At 36.7% G+C, this 21499-nt stretch overlaps 1 protein-coding gene across 2 annotated transcripts in view; it reads left to right on the top strand.

The window, feature by feature from the left end:
• The window catches only part of LEKR1 (leucine, glutamate and lysine rich 1), a 174091-nt gene that overhangs the window by 101823 nt on the left and 50769 nt on the right, over window positions 1–21499 (top strand). For both annotated transcript variants that reach the window (XM_008071635.1, XM_021719350.1), the window contains exons 7-9: window positions 8301–8382; window positions 20238–20315; window positions 20970–21173. In XM_008071635.1, coding sequence (XP_008069826.1) covers window positions 8301–8382; window positions 20238–20315; window positions 20970–21173 — 364 coding nt within the window. The remainder of the gene's footprint in view (window positions 1–8300; window positions 8383–20237; window positions 20316–20969; window positions 21174–21499) is intronic.

The raw sequence follows: 21499 nt of genomic DNA, 5'->3' as shown, positions 1-21499 counted from the left end.
TGAGTTGGAGTCTCACTCTGTCGCCCAGACTGGAGTGCAGTGGCCGCTCCCGGCCACCGCAGCCTCGACCTGCTGGGCTCCGGCGATCCTTCCGCCTCAGCCTTCCAAGTAGCCAGAATTACAGGCATGTGCTACCACGCCTGGCTGATTTTTTTATTTATTGTAGAGATGAGGTCTCGCTGCCCAGGTGGGTCTCGAACCCGCGGGCTCAGGCAATCCACTCACCTCAGCCTCCCAAAGGCACGGGATTACAGGCTGAGCCACCGAGCCCGGCTTGAATATATATTTTTAATAAAAATAGAATAAAAGAGTTTTATAATCTCCATTCCCCCTTGATTTTCTCTATTATGAAATCTTTCCATGTCAAAAATATTCATAGTATTCTTTTGTTTGAATTAATCATAATTTACTTAATGTTACCCTATTATTGGATAGTTGTTTTACTCTTTTTTTTTGTTCAAATAATATTATGATACACATCCTCATAGTTAAACTTTTTACATGTCTGTGTGTGTTACCTTAGGATCTCTTTAGTCTTAAAATTATAAAAAATTTTTTTTGTTTTGCTTTTTTACTTTTATATTATGTAATTGTGTGGTAGACTTTTTTAAAGAATGTAATTAGTTGAAAGTAATTTTATAGCATGAAAGCGCTCTTGAAGAATTCCTTGTCCTTTGCCTATTTTACTGTCAACGCAGCATAGAGACAAAGGGTGCAAAAAGAAGAATCAGTACTCGGTGTAGCAGAGGATACACTCCATCTCCTTCACAGTTTTGCACAGAATTAGTGCTGCGTACCAGAATCTCTGTAAGCACTCTGGTCTTGAAATGCACTGATTCGTTAAAGGAAGGTGATGTTTTATGCTTATGTAACTCTGATGGAAAATGTCCTGAATATTTCTAGATTTAAACTTCTCTATCTTTCATTTATTCCATTCCTTTTCATTAACCCCAAGTCCTTTTCTTTTTTATCGCATAAGTGTTTTCAGCTAATATTCTGTTCATTTTATTATAGGTTCCTGTCTCTTCCTGCTTAGTTTACTCTGAGCTGTCCATATCCTTCACTAGTATTTTTCAGTATAATGAAAAACATCATTATAACTTATAAATACTTGTGACTATGAATTTATGCAGAGTTTTGAACAGCAAAATACTCTTCTAAAGTATTTAGAAAATGTTCTAAATCCATCAGGATTTTCCCTGATGTGATAAAGTATTATATTCATTTTCCTAGTCAAGACTGTGGCTAAATAATTTAATTATGGTTTTAAAAAAGCCACACAACTAGAATTTAAGACTCCCTATCTTATCCATCTATAATTTGTTATATTTTATAAGCCCCCTATAAGTTACATTTCTCTTCATGTTATATTGGGTTGGTTTAATTTTCAGAATAAAAGATACAGTGGAGACCTAGAAGCATTTTTTGCATTAGCAATTCTAAAGTGAAAGTTTTGGTCCTTAATATTAGAATATAACTTATTCATAAATTTTAAATATTCTGATTATCTTTTTATCTTGATTTAATTCACTACCCCCTACTTCTACCCCTAAACACAGCCAAATAATTATCTGGTTTTAATGTAACTACATCTGTACTGAATTGCGTCTTTTTGATTGTGTATCCACACCTATTCTAGCATTTGATTTATTAAAATCTCCAAATGTGATTTCATTCCCTTCTGCATAATGAAGAAAATGTTAAATGTACTTCAAGAATACTTGTTTCAAAATAGATATAAATTAAACCTCTAAAATATAAATCCTAAAACAAAATGAGTGTTATAAGTACCTGTGTCACCATCTGAGATTTGTAAAATATTTGCTAAAGTTAAAATGTGTTAATTTAAAATTGACATAGTCAAATACTCATTAAAGAACTCCTAATGTTGATATATATTTTTATGTGTGCAAAGATTTCCTCTGTGAATGCTCATTATAAACATTTTAAATGAGATATTAGTTTTGTAGAGAGCTAAAAACTCATCAGACCATCCTACAATAATATATATGTATAAATTATATCTAATGCAGCAGACTGATTTAGTTTATTCGGATCAGTTTTATCTTATCAGAAATCTCACATTAATTAACCATGTAATTAACATCTAAATAAAATAATTTAAAGTGAAAAAAACAAGACATTAAAAGAGTCATTGATTTTCATTTAAAACATTAGTTATCATTCACCAAGACCAAATGAAACTCTTGATTGTAATTTATATGAGGACTGACTCAAACTAGCATGGAACCTAGATATAGAGTAGTGCTCAATAAGTGTATTGAAATAAAATAACTTTTTAAATAAGAAAATTGCATGTTAATGCCAAGATATTAATACATAAAAAATAATATCAGTGAAAACTGCACAACCATTTTTGATCCATGTAATATATTTTAATCTTAGGTACTTAATTTTAAACATATTTGCCACCATTCTTATTTCTAAAATCTGCAGTTTCATTAATTCTTTCAGTGATTTTATTTTTTAAGTCACTTGTGTGTCTCAGACACTATGAATATAGCAGGTAAGATTCCTGCTCTCGTGGAACTTGAATTCCAGTGAGTTTCTATTGTAAGAATTCAATGAGTATAAAACACCTAGGCTATAGTGCCTGGCACATAGTTAGTCTTCCATATTTATTAGCTGTGATGATAATGATGGAAGATATCCGTTTATGGAAGCTCTTCAAAGCCATGAAGTTATCACCTTTGGAGATAATGAGGTAGAGAAAAGACCTGAAGACTGAGCCCTTGATGCTTCCCAACATTTATAGTGAATCTAAGAATAAGAAACATCAACAGAGACTGAGAAGCAATAGCCAGGGTGTTGCCAAGAAAGAGAAAACAACTGCTGCAAATTCTGTGTCAAGTTTGAATTCAGTAAGAACAGAGAATTAAATTCTGGAATTGCCAATATAGAAGGTCATTTATGACCTTGAAATTAGCTATTCTGTGGAGGAGTGAAGAAAGTTCGATTGGAGTGGATAGAAAAGACACTGGGGGAAAAAACTAATCATAAAGGGGGAATCACGAATGGCCAACACATATGAAGCAAGGCCCTTAACTTCAATAGTAGGCCAAGAACTACAAATTAAACCAACAGTGAGACACTACCTTGTACCCTTTGGATTGGTAAAAATTAGAAAAATAGCTATTTCTAATGAGTATTGTGAAAGTAGGAACCTTTATTCAGTGAAATGGGAGTATGAGTTAGAGCCTCCATTTTGGGAACCATTTTGCAGTTTGTATGTGTGTGCCTGTGACCTCATACTTACACCTAATACTGCTCTAGAGCCATGCTGCAGACAAACTCTCCCATAACTATACAGAAGATGCTTTTAAAAAAACTTTTGTTTCAGGATTATTTGTGGTGATAGAAAGTTTCAGATAACCTAGGTTCCATTATGATAGGACTGGATAAGTAAAATGTGGTATGTGCATGTGAGGCACAGGTATTATATAGTCACGAGAAAAAACAAAAAAACTATATCTGTATAACTCTACAGGTCTCAAAAACATAATGTTGACTGAAAAACTAAGAGTTAAAATGAGATTTATAGCTTACCATGATTTGTGTGTAATTTTTTAAAAACAACTTCACAAAGTTCACAGATAATAGATGAACTTTTAAAATGGAAGAACAAGCATTAGAGTGGGTCATTCCCAAATGCAAAGAACATGTCTCAAAATCACCCATTTTAAAAACAAGAGACACAACCTTCCTTGTTACACATTCCCTCGAGGCACAATTGAATTTCTCTGCTCCCTATTCTTGAAATCAAATGTGTTGTCTTTAATTGCTGTTTCAACTTCACCTTCTTCTCCCAGTAGATTTTTTTCCCCTTTTTGGTTTGTTTTCTTTTGTACCTTGAACATACAAAACAGAGTTGATTAGACCTCTTACTACAGAACATGCTATCATTTTTGAATCATGTCAGCAAGGCCCCTTTCAACATAATATATCTATAAATTTTTTTCTAATCCAAACAGTTCAGAGAATAATACGTGTGTGAACTCATCACCCATATTTAGCAAGTTTTAATATTAAGTTGCTCTATAGATTGTTAAAGAAAAAACACCGATAAGCTCCCATTTTTACTCTTCCCCATACAGTAATAACCACTAGGCCCAAGTGCAATAATAAGGTCTTCAAGGTGAGAAGTGATGAGATTCAGGACAGAAACAGAGGCATGGCCTTAACCTCACCACCAATGAGAATAGCCAGCATGTAGGCAGTGCTCTTGATGTGTCTGCCACAATTCCCATTTTTTGCATATATTCAGTAATTTAATTCTCAGAACAGCCCCATGCAACAGTGACCATTTTACAGATAAGGAAACGAGTGCCTGAAGTGGGAAGCAGAACCAGGATTTGAAAATAGTTTTGTACACTATGCTTCTATGGTATCCTGTCTTACTGTGTTAGTGTTGGACTTTTGTTTTTCCTTGTCTTCAGTTATTAATAGATCTACCATTAAAAACACAAACACACAGCCTTCAATTTAACATTAGAGAAAAAATTCTCCGATCTCTGGATGCTGGTTCTTCTGTCTGCCTGTTCTTCCATTCTGCTACTTTAACCTGGAATCATTTTCTTCCATCTAGCACTTTGAACTACATTTTAAAATTTTTGGTATTTTCTTTATCCGGGAAGCTTGAAATATCTTTCCACTATAAAGGTTTTATTGTTTTCTCAAACATTATACTAAATGTGCCCTCCAAGTGACTATAAAGTTTTATATCATCCTACAAATTAGCTAACTATGAATACCTTTTGTATTTGTAGTTTCTAGAAACCTTTTGGAATAACAGGATTCTCTTAAATGACTAATTATCTCAAATCTGATGCCTGTGTAATGCTATCCAGCAAGCAGCTGGCTTCATATGAAGAGTGCCTAAGAGCTCTTTTTTGTCTTGTTCATTTGAAATCATTTGCTTCTTATTTAATATTTGCAAAGAACGCAGTCACATCATAGTAGAATTTGCCGTTATAAATTCTGGATTGTTTCCATGAGTTCCGCCTTACATCTGCATGGTGTTTAAAGCCAATGCTTCCTTTCTTTTTGTAGGCATTTAGGGCCTTGTGCCTCATAATCCAGTGTCATGCTGAATGACAGAAAATTGAAGTTGAATTTATTTAACTGTAGAGAAGGACTGCACAGAACAATATACTTATTTAAGAACTCTTTGCCTCAGAAACTGAAGGAGTTGTTTTGTGCAGGTGGCTGAATCTCTCTGCTGCTTATCCTAACTATGTTCCTTTATTTATTAAGGACAGGAACTGGGCACTCTACTTCTGAAAACAAAAGGGCCCCACTAGTCTACCAGAACCTACAATAAACTAGTAGGATGCTTGCACCTCATTCACAAAAGCAAAGATCTGCCCTATGTTTTTAAAAAATAGCTCTTAGCACATCTTGATTAGAAGAAGTATAACCAGAATTAAAAAAGAGAAATCTATAAAAATATATTAATCACTCCTAACTATACACTGATGGACTTTTTACATTCTGGATTATTCATCAGGAATCTTTTTTCCTCAGGTCAATATGGCATCTTCTCTACTTATATAAAGTGGTTCCTTTGTTGATATTGCTCATATTTTCTGTTTCTGTTTACTTCACAGAATAGTCGTCAGAGGCTCTTGTTTGTTAAAGTAAAACATTTACTTTCTCAGTTTTTACTCAAAGAGGCTATAAAATACATAGAAAATAATCTTGGAGGAAGTGACCTCTCTGCTCATTGGGTACTGTGAATTAAATGCTAAACCATGTACATTTCTGTTGAAATAGGAAGAAAGGGAGATTTAGGTGAGTAGGTTGAGAGAATAATGCTGGAAAGTATAATAGCTTTTCATTTTCAGTTGTGTCATGATTGTGTAGTTTATTTTACTCTAAACCTACTAAATTCTGAAACTGTGATATGCATGCATATTCAGATGTGAGCCTAAAAGTGCTTTTCAATGCAATAAAAATAGACTTTAAATTAGTTGCCATTTTTATTGTCTACTAGTCTACTGATGCACAGGTAATTGAGAATTAATTGCATAAAATTCATATATCTAGTACCAATTCTTTGGAGTTTATTTTTAAGATAATCAATTTTTTCTTTTCACTCTAGCTATGTTTAGAAGTAGTAACATAAAATTTATCATATGGGCTCAGACCCCATGCTTCATCTATTTTGGGATGATATCCTGACAAAAGCACCAAGGCACATTTAATAGGAAGGCATAATTGTTCTCTATGATACCAGTCTCTTAAAATCAGTCACAATGACATATATTAAGATTTGTCTTAATATATTTTATTCATTATGATATATTAATTTTTAAATTTTCAAAAATTAAAATCAAAACCACCTTTTGAAGTTAGAAACTCTGCCAGTTTGCTACACATTTTATGTAAACTAATACTTTTCATTTCATTTGTCTTGAGTATACCTCTGGGAATATGGCAACAGATCTGTAGCCATGCTAATCACACTTTTATGGAGAAATATCATTATTCCCTTGCAACTTTTATATTTTAAGACAGTGTGAGAGAGAGAAGGACTTTGGGATCAAGCAGACCTAAGTTTGAATCACAGGATCACCTCCAATAAGCTGTGAGTACATTTTAAGTATTCACACCACAAAAAATGAGATAATAGACATTTAATTAGCTCAATTTAGCCACTCCACAGTGTATACATGCTTCAGAGCATCATATTCTAAGTGATAAATATAGGCAATTTTTGTTTGTCAATTAAAACTAATTTTTATCATAAGCGTCCTTGAACAATTATCATAATACTATAAGAAAGGGATTGGCAGTAGTGGGAAACTGCTAGGGGGGTAGGATTGGCAGTAGTGGGAAACTGCCAGGGGAAGGGGGCACACCTCATCAACAAGGGTACGTACATAATGAACGTTTGTATACCAAACCCTGAATTGTACCCCACATCTATAAAATAAAAAAATGAAAAATATTAATTTTTAAAATAACATATGTGAAAGTACTGGATAAACATAAAGATTTATATAAATGTCTGGTAAATTCTAATTAAAACATTTGTTTAGAGAGAATTTATTTCTGATTTAAGGAACTAACTTCATAAAATGAAGTTAAGAAACCATGTTGAAGATTTATGTATTTTTATGTTTTTGTATGGATGCATAAATATTTCAAAATTTACTATTAAAATATGTCATTAAAACACCTGAGCAGATGGAACTTAGAAATTTTATAATTCTGGTTTTTGAATTTTTTTTTTCTGTAGAAACAAACCTGTTAGTCTGTGTGAGTTTGCCATCTTAACTTATTCCCAAAAAGAGTGCTAGCAAGGACTGTCATTGAGGCTAGGGTTCCAATCGCAATTTCCACACAAGGGCTAATGGCCGGCCTCAGATCACTCAAGCCAGTTTTTCTTTCTGCTTTAGTTTCAGTTCTGCATCCACACATATGTTGGATATGGCTGCCTGAATAATCTTCCTCAAATACTGCTTAAATTTCCCAGTTCGAGACTTTGTGGAAGCCAGTTTCCTGCTTGTATTGTCTTGGCTTTGAAAGTCATTAAAATTGCCTTTTAGATGCTACCCAGAGTTAACACATTCTTTGCTGTGAGCCTGGCTCATGGTTTGTCTGTTTCAGTTCTACCAGAAGGCCTCAGCAGTGATTCTCAGTTCTGGACCACAAGAGTGAGTTCAGGCAATCAAGTGTTTCAGAAGTGAGCCACATGACTGAAATCACATGTGTGGCAGCTACATAAATTTTCTTTGAAAACATTAGTAGGCCAGGCTCGGTGGTTTGGCCTGTAATCCCGCGCTTTGAGAGGCAGAGGTGAGTGAATTGACTGAGCCCGCGGGTTCGAGACCTCATCTCTAAAATAAATCAAAAATTAGCCGGGTGTGGTAGTGCACACCTGTAGTTCCAGCTACTTGGAAGGCTGAGGCGGAAGGATCGCCAGAGCCCAACAGTTAGAGGCTGTGGTGGCCAGGAGCGGCCACTGCACTCTGGGCGACAGAGTGAGACTCCAACTCAAAAAAAAAAAAAAAGAAAGAAAGCATTAGTAAAACTTAGTCTATTACCTCTTTGAAAATCAGCATGGCAATAGGCAGAAAGAAGCCAACAAATCGGGTCCATCAAAACCCACTGAGTAGTCAGTGACGAGTCGCACGTGGTCATAGAGGTAAAGTGGAATACGCAGCGGCGTTATTCTTAGGAGCTGAGTGTCAATTTTAAAAGAATATGGTTTAATCTACGAAAATATCTGGACACTTAAAAAGTACTAATCAAATGAATGCATTGTGTCATTTCAGATTTACAATGTCAAGTAGAGGCACTTGAGTTAAAACTTCAGAAGGCTGTGAAGGAGATGGACAACTATAAAGAAATGCTCGTGTAAGATGGTGAACATTAAACAGCTTGTAAGATAGCAGTGCCCTGCAGAGGTGTCACAAAATGACAAGCATTAAAAAGACCGCTGTGTGTTCTCTTTTGGCAGTGACTCTTTTGGCAGTGACCCATTTGTGTGGGTAATAGTCTACTACTTTATTGGCCTACATTGTATGTTGAAGGACCTATAAATTTTTTTTTTTTTTTTTTTTTTTTGAGTTGGAGTCTCACTCTGTCGCCCAGACTGGAATGCAGTGGCCGCTCCCGGACACTGCAGCCTCGATCTGCTGGGCTCCGGCGATTCTTCCACCTCAGCCTTCCGAGTAGCCGGAATTACAGACGTGCTACCACGCCCGACTGATTTTTTGATTTATTGTAGAGATGAGGTCTTGCTGCCCAGGCGGGTCTCGAACCCGCAGGCTCAGGCAATCCACTCACCTCAGCCTCCCAAAGGCACGGGATTACAGGCTGAGCCACCAAGCCCGGCCTATAAATATTTTTTTAAAAAATAATGAATTTTTCTCTCAAAAAGAAACGTACCTAGCCATATAGTAAAGCTTTCCCTGGTTGTTCAATGCAATAACAACTTAATGTGAAATATTCTCTGAAGTTTTTTCTTATCTTTGTCTCTTTATCATCTGTCCACAAGAAATAATATTGAAGTTGTTTCTTAAAATTACCGATTTTAAGTTCAAAGAGAGAATTGAATACCTTTGAGATGCTGAAGTACTTAGGCTTTATAGAAGTGAGAAAGAAAACATCGGGAAACAAGTGATAAGAAAATGGCCCTGTAAAATTTCTTTTAATTTTCTTTTAAAAACTAATTTTATTTCAGAAATTTAAAAAATTACTTTACAATATAAACATAGTACATCTATCATTATAACACTAAAATAGAATATATATGATCTTTGAAAAGTAAGTGAATTCTTTTACTTTGTAGAATAGAATCTGGTAGCTCTGGTTTTAAGTTCCTATATTTTAGAAGGATGGAAGTCATTTAAAAATATAAAATAAAATTTTAGAATGCTTAGCAACCGCCGGGCTCGGTGACTCAGCCTATAATCCCAGTGCTTTGGGAGACTGAGGTAAATGGATTGACTGGGCCCACGGGTTCAAGACCCACCTGGACATCTTGGCAGAACTCATTTCTTCAATAAATAAAAAATTAGCCGGGCGTGGTAGTGCATGCCTGTAGTTCCAGCTATTTGGAAGGCTGAGGCGGAAGGATTGCTGGAGCTCTTCAGGTCAAGGCTGCAATGACCGGGAGCGGCCACTGCACTCCTGTCTGGGTGACAGAGTGAGACTCAACTCAAAAAAAAAAAAAAAAAAAAAAAAAAAAAGAATGCTTAGTAACCAAATATTTGTATTGACCATGAACTACTCCTAAGAACAATGTGTCTAATAAAATACTGAACAACACAAGGAGGAACAAATTTCAAAATTACCCTTCCAAATTAATGTATACTTTTGATTATTTGCAGCAAAATAGTTTATTTTTGAGACACAAGAAAAAACAAACATTCATGCTTTATACCACTGTAGTTAATAGTACAGTAAGTAGTTCAACTGTCTGTATGAGGGCTGGAGTTGAAGGAATGAGCGGACTCTGGCGGTCTTCAAAATCCCTCCTGGGTCTAGGAAGTAACTTTCTGAGAAATAAGAAGCAAGATGATGATTGCTAGGAAAAAAAATCATTGTTGCTCTCCCTCTAATAACATCAGGGAGGACATTGGCCATATATCTCATGTGGAGAGCAACCTAATCAGGCCATAGCTACTGTGTGACATTTGCTTCTTGGAGCTCAAGAAGTGAAGAGGGCACAGTCTAGGAATAGGGCAGTGGTGCTAAAACACAACTAAGCTCAGAGGGCGTTCATGGAAGCACCAAGACTTAGCATATAGAGTGGAGTTCTGGGAAGTCAGGAAGGAAGGTAAACATAGAAATTGGCATACTGAAGAAGAGGAATAAAACTTCTTGGCTGTGATATGAGTTGATTTTTTTTTTAATAGAGTAAGTTTGTATCAAATTCTTTATATGTATACATAGTCATGTACCGTATAACAACATTTCAGTAAATGATGACTATATATACAGCAATGATCCCATAAGATTATAATACCATGTTTTTACTGTACCTTTTCTATGTTAGATATGTGTAGATACACAGAAACTTACCACTGTGTTACAGTTGCTTATAGTATTCAGTACAAACATGCTGTTCAGGCTTGTAGCCTGGGAGCAATAAACTATACCATACATCCTAAGTGTGTAGCAGGCTAGACCATCTAGGTTTGTGTACACTCAAGGATGTTCATACAATGACAGAATTACCTAACACATTTCTTAGACTGTATCCCTGTTGTAAGGCAATGTATGACTGTACATGGAGCAATGCATGACTGTACATGCTGTGTGGTATTTTTGTTAATTATATTTTTAACATAATTTGTGTCATAAGTGCTGAGAAATGTTAAGAGCCAGGATTGACTGGAGTTGGAGGGAGAAATATACCACTCCACTAAAGTCCCCCAAACTAATTATCTGTAGAAAATCACTGTACAATTGCAGAAATGCTGATGTTGTTGTATCAGTTTATGAAACTAGTGCTTCCTACCCATAAAGGACCTTCTTAAAATTTAAAAATGGACAGAGTATCCATTTTTAGAAAATATAAATTATGAACAATAAAACTTGGGACTGCTCAAGCCCCAGCTTGCTCATAGATCAGAAGGTCCCCAGTAACATATAAGTACTATTTTATTTATAGCTTAGAGTCAAATGTGTGGCTTGGCCATTTTTTTAAAAGTTAACAAATTGTCATTCTCATTTTATCAGTGAGAATGCTTTGGGCTACAAGTAACAGAGGTAGGGCAGTGTCAGTTTTAGTCCTAGCTGATCAGAGGCACCAAGGATCTCGCTGTTCTTTCTGTCTCCATCCTTCTACCCTCAACACTGACTTCAATCCAAGGCTAGGTCCCTTGTGATCACAAGATGGCTGCAGTTCCAGGTACCATATCTAATTGAGGTCACCCTAGAGGCAGAAAGGGCTTGTTTTTCTGGTATCTTCTTAGAAGTGAGAAAAAAGTTATCAGAAGCTCCCAGTGAGCCCTCTTCTTACATCCCTTTGGCTAGAACCCTTTGCACACCTCCTCCTAAATGAATCACTGGCAAGAGGAAAAGGGCTACCACAATTTGTTTAGACCAAGCAGCATTTATCCTAAGAATAGATGATAATTGGGACTCTGATGGCCAGGAAAACAGCTGTCGGGAATGTCCAGAAGGTAATCAGCAGTGTTTGCTAAAGAGGTAGAATGTTTACGATGCTCTAAAAGGTTGATTAGGAAATTTTCTACAAATTTTATTTTTAAGTATTATCTAAATTAATTAAGGGAATAACTCCCTGAAATAATAAAAAAATATGAAGGCTGTGAAGTACAGTTTTATTACTTTTAAATGTGGATCTATATTACTTATATATGTGGATATAAAATAAACTTTTATTTCTTTCATGTATATACTTATATATATGTATGTGTGTATGTGTGTATATGTATGTACGTCACGGTAAGGATAAATAAATAAGGCTAACAAGAAAGACTGGTGAGAAAATTTTAGGAATTCCTGAAAGATACTACATAGAAAGGATAGTAAAAAGGGTCGACTCTATGGAGGAATAAGCCAAAAGAAAACCAGTTGTGTGGTGGTAGGTGGGCATGCTGTAGACAGGCCCTCTTTCGGAATCAGTTAGAATAAAGAGAAGGAAGTGGGACCTTGTGAATCATGGGATAGTGGTTCTCAAACTCCAGTCTACATAAAAATCCTGGGAACTTGTTAAAACCTTACTTACAATATGACCTCCTCCACAGACCCAACCCCAGGATTGGATTTCTGGGCTTCATTTCCACAGATATTCTGATTTTACATTTAGGTCTGGGGTAGCCCAAGCAATTACTTTTTTGATGCACTCCCCACACAATTCTGATGCGGGTGGTCTAATGTCCCACTCTCAGGAATCATATGTGCAACATTTAAGCCAACTAGCCCCTCACCAAACGTCCTCCAATCAATCAGTCCTGTGTGAAGCAGCACTTGCAGGGGTATCTATACCCAGATAAAGCAATAAGTGTGCAGACTGGTGCTGGAGAACCTGGCAGTGCTGAACCCAGGGTCCCAAAGTCCAAGACAAACCTCCAGTGCCCCCACCAGGTAGCACACCCTTCCCCTTCACCACACCTCCAAAAACAACCTAGGGCAAAAGTAAACAGACAGACAAACAGAGAGAATCTTAAGTCTGGGAATGAATACACAGCCAATAATTACCAGGTATGTGAGGAAAAACTTCCCCCAAACCCCCAAAAGGTGGCTAGGAAATTGTTAAATAGCCAACAGAGACATTAAAATAAATATAATTGGTATCCCCCAAAGTATGTCCAGGATTATAACCATAAAAGAACAGTCTGTTATGACAAAGAAGCTATGGGATTTGGGAGATTAAAAATGTGATCAGAAGAATGATCTCATTCATGTTAAAAATGCATATGAATGCACAGGCACGTGCTATGGCTTTAAATACATTGAGTAGATGATTGGTAGGATTACAGCAGTCACATCTGGGAGCAAGAGTGTAGGGTGTGTGGAGACTTATTTCACTCTGTCCTATTGCTTAAATGGTTTACACTGTGATTGTTATTTGTTTTCATGTAGATGATAAAAACAAAATCACTTAAAATGACTTGTAATTTACAAGTTGCTGATGGACATGTCTAAAATAGTTATGTAAAATATATTTTCTAATTTAAGGACCTTTGTAACATACTTTAATTTCATTAGCAACCAGCCTTTCCTCATTTAACTATTAATTTGAGCATTAGTAAGTTTACGACCGTCACAAATTACTGATTTGTAAGCTCTTATTTTACCTTTCAGCAGCATCTGACATAGTTGACCCATCTGTTCTTGGAAAGTTCACTATTACTAAGATATACAGATCAGTGTTCTTCCAATTTTCCTCTTGCCTCTCTGTTCACTCATGAGATTTTTTTTGCCTGGGAAGCAGAATGTGGCCTGATGGCATTCCAGTGTCAGTGTTTAGATCCACTTTTCACATGATCCTAACTTGAACAGGCTAGGTTTATTTTATTTATTTATTCAATACAAAATGATTACTGAAAACCAATTATGTATCTTGACCATTGTATACAGGAACTAGATAGATATTGGAGTAACAAAACTGACAAGTTACCATAGAGCCTCTTAGGTTGTTAAGTGTTACAAAAATACAAAATTGTTGTAATAGAATGTGAGTGGTGGGGAGGGGTGATATATTTTCGATAGAACAAATGACCTTTGAATTAAGACCTGAATAACAGAAAGGAGCAAGCATGCCAACATCTGGGAACAGGGAGATCAAGGACAAGGACAAATTCTTGGAAAAGAGTCTTGGAAATGAGTTTTACAGGTTCAAAGAACATGAAGAAGGCCAGTTGTGACAGAATAAGGCTCCCAACCCCTAGCATCTGTATGTTCCCTTACAGAAAAGAGACTTTGCAGATGTGATTAAGGATTTTGAGATTGGGAGATTATCCTGGATTACATAGGCAGGCCCAATGTAATCGCAAGGGTTTTTATAAGAGAGAAGCAAGAGGGGCAAGTCCCAAAAGCAGATGTGAATACGGGAGCCGAGGTTGCAGCGATATAATCTGAAGATAGAGGAAGGCACCACAAGCCAAGACATGCCAGGCCAGAAAAGGCCTGGAAAAGGCCTTTTCTACAGGCCAGAAAAGGCAAGGAAATGGATTCTCCCCTGGAGCTTCCAGAAGGAACACAACCTTTGTTCCAGCAACACTAAGAAGTTCACCTGTTTGTAAGCTCCGGAGGAGTTGGGATTTCTTTGGAGAGCAGTGGGAGCCTGAGGCGAATTCCAGGCAAGGAGTGATGTAAGCTGTTTAAAAGTTAGCTGGTTACCACTTGGAGAGTGGACTGGGGTGGGTGTAAAAGAGAAGTGGGGAGACTAGGGGGCAGGCTATGCATTCATGCAACTAAGAGGCTGCAGTGTGGAGATGGAGAGAAATATATGCCGGAGGTCAGACTGACAGGATTTACTGACTAAATGTGACTGGAAAGGATAGAGACTGGAAATGGAAGGAAGGAATAAAGATGGATTGGAGGGTTTTCAGCATCAGGGTAGACAGTTGAGAGGCAGCAGGGTATAGTGACCAAGAGCCTATACTCCAGGTCCAGAATGCTGGGGTTCGAATCCCAGCTCTACTCCTTAATAGTTATGTGATGTCACCATGGGAAATTTCTTATCTCTTTGGTCTTAGTTTTCTCAACTGTAAAATGGAGTTAAGAGCTTCTTTGAGGCATGCACTTGCTACATAAGGTGTTACTTATTAATATAATTGTGTTGGGCCATTTATTGAAGTGGGAAAATCTGTGAAAGAAAGCTCAGGGAGGCTGGGCACAGAGGCTTATGCCTGTAATCCCAGAGGCAGGAGGATGGCTTGAGCCAAGAAGTTCAAGACCAACCTGGGCAACATAGTGAGACCTCATCTCTACAAAAAATTAAAAAGTCAGCCAGGCATGGTAGCGCGTGCGCCTGTAATCCTAGGTGCTCGGGATGCCTAAGTAGAAGGATCGCCTGAGCCCAGTAGGCTGAGGCTGCCACTGTACTCCAGCCTGGGTGACAGATTGAGATCCTGACTCAAAAAAAAAAAAAAAAAAAAAACAAGAGAGAGAGAGAGAAGAAAGAAATAGACCAGGGAGTGAAGGAATCAAAAACAATGTTTTTGATCTGTTGGAGTTGAGATACCTTTTAGACCACAGAGTGGAAATATCAAGGAGACGGTTTAAGAATGGCTATTTCTATAAAAGAGTGGAATGGTATGAGCCATTGCCTTTCAAAGTAGGAGAGAATATCCAATTATTTTATCTTACTCCCTTTGCTTTGATTGGCAGGAACAGCAGGGGATTTTTCTGAAGGTTTATTCACAGCAGTTGAAGAGAAAGGATTAACACTATTTGCTGAGAGTAAAAGAAGGAATGCAGAGTTTAAAGAGATGTAGGCTTTCTTTCTATTCCTCCCAATTCTTCTATCCTAATGAAGGTGAAGATAACAATTGAATAATGAAGGGTAGACCATAGAAAGAGTGGCTTAACTGGCGTGGGGATCGCATGGGGGCCCTGATAAGGGGAGTTCTTGGGATGGTAGGCTCCCTAGGGAGCAGACTATTTTTTAAAAAAAATTTGCAACCAAGATTGATTACATGGTAAAATAACTACTAAAAGGAGTTCTGCTGTCCATGCTTCTAGATTTGGAAAAGTGTGTATTAGAAACCAAACATACAGTGAAAGTTGTGGTGGGCTGCTGAATCTCAAGGCATTTGAAAAAGTAACATTGTTTTTTTGATTTCAGAGCAAATGTGTAAAACTTGGAAAATTCAGGGCTATACCAAAAAAGTCATAGTTATATTTTGATATATCTTTCTAGTCCATTTTTCTAAGTAATGCATATTTTAACATAATTAGAAACATACTTTGTGTACTGTTTTGAAAACTTTTTTACTTGGCGATATATCCTGGACATTTTTCCATGTCATTACTTGATACATTTCTAGAGAATTATTAAACGACTACATAATATCTCAATCTATGGATGAACCCTAACTTATTTACTAATCCCTTATTTTTAGAATGTCCCAATTTTTTATTTGCATCAATAAGATACTTTGAAAATTCATGTAAATAAATCTTTCTGCTCACACACAATTATTTCTTTAGGGTAATTTTTTCTAGAATCAAACTTGAATATTTTTAAGGCTTTTAATGTATAATGATTCATTGCCCTGAAATAAGATTATACTGATTATAATCTCAGCAGTGTTTGTGAATACCCATATCTCTACTTCCTAACCAATACTGGGTACTGTAACTTTAAAATAAATTGATTAGAAAAAAACTGTACCCCAACATTTTGGCTCCTTGAAGTCTTTCCTTTGTGAATCACCTGAACATAACCTTTGCCCACTTTTCTAATGGCGTATTAATCTTTTTCTATTCCTTCTTTTCTGATGTTTTATTTGGAAATAACTTCGAACTTACAAAAAGTTGTAAAAATAATAATAGTTTAAAGAACTCCTAATAGTCTTTACCCATATTCACCTGTTGACAACATTTTAACCCATTTGCTGTCTCCTCTTCTTTTTCCGTTTTTCTCCTACGTTTTCCTCTCTTTTTCTTTCCCTTCCCTTTCATATATATAAATGTAAATATACATATACATATTTTTCCTCTGAACTATTTTGAGGATACATTACATATAACATGGCCCTTTACCTATAGATATTTCAGCCTGCCTTTCTTTAGGACAGTGATATTTTATGTAACCATAGTAGAGTAATCAGTGTCATAAATTTATACAGAATACTTTATCATCTACATTTCAATTTTGTCAGTTGACCTAATGATGTCCTTTATAGCAGCAATCCCAGTTTTTGGCATCAGGGACCAGCTTCATGGAAGACACCTGTGGGGATGGGGCAGGAGATGGGGGAGGACCATCAGGCATTAGAATCTTATAAGGAGCACACAGCCTAGATCCCTGGCATGCTTAGTTCACAGTAAGATTTGCGCTCCTGTCAGAAGATAATGCCGCCATTGATCTGACAGCAGATGGAGCTCTGCTCACCTGCTGCTCACCTCCTGCTGTACTGCTGGGGGTTCTAACAGGCCACAGACCAGTACTGGCTTATGGCTCAGGGACCTCTGTTTTATAGCATTTTCTCCTCTACTACAGGATCCAGTATAGAATCAATCTACTTGGACATCTCTTAAGCCTCCTTTAATCTGGAATATTTCCATAGTCTGCCTTTGTCTTTTTATAACATTGACATTTTTAAAGAACACAGAACCCCCACACTTTAAGTAACAATTTTCTCATTTTGCATTGATCTGATGCTTCTTCCTGATTGGATTAATGATCTGTATTCTCAACCAGAAAACCATGGGTATGTGTCCTTAGAGCATCACATTTGGAGGTACATGATAATCATCTGCCCCTCACTGGTGATATTAATTTTGATCACCTGGTCCAGGTGTTGCTCAATTTTTATACTGTATAATTACTGGGGGGAGGGGGTTGTTCTGCTTCAGTTAGTAAGAAGCCTACAGGAGACCTTTTAATTTTTACTTTTACTTTTAGCAACGGCATCTCACTGTGTCTCCCAGGCTAGAATGCAGTGCTGCAATTATAGTCACTATAGTCTTGAACTTCTGGGCTCAAGTAATCCTCCCACCTCAACCTTATAAATGTGAGCCACCACCCCTCACCCCAAGAGACACTTGAAATATTGCAAATATTCCAGAATTTATCCGTAGAGCATCCATTAATGATTTTGCCTGATCTAATCTTTACTATCATGATTGCTAAATGGTGATTTTCCAACAGACCGTCCTCCTCACTTATTAGTCAGCCCTCAACATCCTTTGGCCATACTACCCTGAACGTGCCTGATCTCCTCTGATCTCAGAAGCAAAGCAGGGTTGGGCCTGATTGGTACTTGGAAGCATCCTACTGTAAGCAAGACCTTTCTTTCTTCAATTATTTATTTATTTTACAGGCTCAGGAATTCCTGTTTTTAATGGTTTATAATTTATTACTGTACATAATTATTTTGGTATTCAGATATCCTAGGCTTCTGACATTGGAACATGATCCCATCATCTTTTTTTTTTTTGAGTTGGAGTCTCACTGTGTCTCCCAGACTGGAGTGCAGTCGCTGCTCCCGGTCACCGCAGCCTCGACCTGCTGGGCTCTGGCGATCCTTCCGTCTCAGCTTTCCAAGTAGCTGGAACTACAGGCATGCGCTACCACGCCCGGCTCATTTTTGATTTATTGTAGAGATGAGGTCTCGCCAAGTTGCCCAGGTGGGTCTTGAACCCGTGGGCTCAGGCAATCCACTCACCTCAGCCTCCCAAAGGCGCGGGATTACAGGCTGAGCCGCCAAGCCCGGCTCCTTCATCTTTTGTAAATACTTCCTCACTTTCTGGCATAACAAGATGTCTTGAATATTCTTACTTTGCCCCAGTCTTAAAATCAGCCATTTCTCTGAGTAGTCCTGGTTTCTTTTAATGGGGGCTGCTGTTAGAATCCAAGATCTGGTCTCTGAGTCTGCTCGTGTGCTACTTGACTATGGTGGTGGTTTCATGGGTACATGTGACTGTCAAATCTATCCAATTCTATACTTTAAAGATATGCAGTGTATTGTATGTTAGTATAAGCCAGTTTGCACAAAGAGGGTAATAGCAGATATAACATATTTTTTAAAGGCATTTTAAAAAGCAATATTAAAATATAGTTTTCAGGGATAAAACTTAGACAATATAGCTCTAAGGAAAATCAAGGATTACAATAAAATTCATGTAAATGGTTACTTTTAGGGAAGGAGGAGTTGGCAATGATTGAGACCAGGGCCATGAAGATGGTAGTTACCAGAGTGTTCTCCTTACAGTAATGCGTTATAATATATATGTGTTTTATGTAGTTTTCTCTAGCTTACAATTTTGTTTTATTTTATAACATAAAAAGGTTTAAAAATAAATGAATGTTGTATATATCCATGGTGATTTTTATATTATAATTTATTAGAAAAAAAATTAAAGTCATCCTGCAAGGAAGGCAGACCCATTGATAATCTAACATATTTCACCATGTAGTTTATAAGCTATTTTGAGGTGCATTCAGATAGTGACTTAATTTGTTAATGATCAGGCTAAATACATCTGATCATTCTTAATATTAATCTTTCTTAACATATTAACCTTTTAAGTATTGTTATAAAACCCAACCACATAGGATCAAGGCAAATGTTTATTTCAGTTTTAGACTTTTCATTTGGTTCTTTTAACTTTTTTTTGTAATTTATCTCCCGAGATTTCTCATCTTTTGATTAATTAGAGCAGATTGTCCCTTATGTCTTTGAGTGAGTGAAATTGCTCCTTCAGAAATCTTTGTCTGCCAGTTTCAATATCTGGATCATCTCAGAGTCAGTCCCTATTAACTATCTTTCTCTTAAGAATGAGTCATACTTTTCTCTTTCTGTATGTCTTGAGTAATTTTTTTACTCAATTCTGTACACTGAGTGCTTTGGAGATTCTAGATTCTGTTATATTTCTCCAAAACATGTTGATGGTAGAGGATGGTGTTGCTTTCTTTAAGCAGGTAATTGACCTCAAATGGCAAACATTGTATGGGGCAGCAGCTTAGTCTCAGTTTAGTTCTTTTTCTTTAACTAGGCTACTTGGAATCTGCTGTGTACATGTGTAGTTCAGAGGCAAAGTTTATATGCAATATTTGGGACTTGCTCTCTCTGGCATTCTGTTCAGCACTCTTCCTTCATTTTCCAGCAGCTGTGATTTCCCCAAATACTGTCCTCTGGTTTTCCAGGACAGAAAGATGAGTTTTCTACCAGAGTTTTAGTGCCACTGCATGGTGCTAACTGGGGCCTGCCCTCAGGTTTAAAATCATTTCTAAAAACCTGACCCCATGCTGTCACCTCATTCCAAGTGTCAACATCCATCTAGAATCTCTCTGCTTTTGGTCGCTTTCCAATGCCTTCACTTAGGTTTTTGTGGTTTTGTTTTTGTTTTGTAATATAGAGTTTATGTTTTTTTATTTAAATGCAGATGTGTCTGAGAGGAACTTATTTAGCCATTATAGAAGTGAATTGAATGTGTATTTCTGTAAACAAATAACAATATTTAAATTCTTCCAGTGCATGAGTAAAATAATGATATAGAGAAACTTTTATACTTTGACTATTTTAAAATAATATGTTTGAACCTCTTCTGTACTATTTTAGGAATAAGTCTAATGAAGCTGATCACTGTCAAAGAGAACTTAGAAAACTGAAGTTTGAATCCATAATTTCTGAATCACGGTATACATTGAAAATTTTCAATTCATATTTTTAATAACTGAATTTGAAACAGTATTTAAATAACATTTTAATTATTTATTTATTATTTTTATTTTGTTTGAGTTGGGGTCTCACTCTGTTGCCCTGGTTGGGGTGCAGTGGCACGATCACAACTCACTGCAGCCTCGACCTCCTAAGCTCAGGCAATCCTTCTGCCTCAGCCTCCCAAGTAGCTGGTACTACAGATGCATGCCACACACCTGGCTAATTTTTTTATTTTTGTAGAGATGAGGTCTCTCTATGTTGCCCAGGCTGGTCTCAAACTCCTGGGCTCAAGTGATCCTCTTGCTTTGGCCTCCTAAAATGCTAGGATTACACGTGTGAGCCACTGTACCTGGCTAAATAACATTTTACTTAAAATGTACTTATCTTATTTTCTTATTGTTTATCTATACAATACTTAATTCCAGCTTATAATATCTTACAGTTGATAACTGCTTTTGCTTCTGCCTAGATGGGAAAATTTTAACATTACAGATATGATCCATTTTCCTAACATCTTTAATTTTTTAAAGTTGCTATTATATTCTATAATGTCAAGTGAGCTTTTTATATATCTTTGATAAGTATAAAATATAGTATCTAATGCACATTGGTGGGTTTTTTTCTTTTTAGGCACACTAAACTGCTTAAAGAAAAAGAAGACTCTTTAATGACTTGTCAACAAATATATAAAACTTTACAGGAAGAGCTGACTGCAAAAGAAAGCCAAGAGGAAGATTTAAAAAGAAGGATTAACCTTGCAGAAAATGAGTTAGAGATAACCAAAACTCTTCTTCATCAGACAAAGGAAGAGGTTTTGACACTGAAAAATGAAAGGTACACTCCAGAATAATTTTTTACAAATATAATTTATGTTTAAGTCAGAATTCCGTGTATATTTGAAATATCAATGTCCTCCATACTATCACAACAGTGAAATCACAGAATTAAAGATATGTTTTTCCTGCAGTGTCATTACTCCACCTCCTCATTTCACAAATGACTAAACTAAATCCCAAATGGGTAAATAACTTGCTTAAAGTTGCACAGTTAGCCGGGCTCGGTGGCTCAGCCTGTAATCCCGCGCCTTTGGGAGGCTGAGGTGAGTGGATTGCCTGAGCCCGCAGGTTCGAGACCCACCTGGGCAGGCGAGACCTCATCTC

Source organism: Carlito syrichta, unplaced genomic scaffold (assembly GCF_000164805.1).
Source record: "Carlito syrichta isolate Samal-C Ts95f unplaced genomic scaffold, Tarsius_syrichta-2.0.1 Scaffold314595, whole genome shotgun sequence".
Classification (NCBI taxonomy): Eukaryota; Metazoa; Chordata; class Mammalia; order Primates; family Tarsiidae; genus Carlito; species Carlito syrichta.
The sequence above is the reverse complement of the archived record's forward strand: the minus strand, read 5'-3'. Positions and strand labels throughout refer to the sequence as shown.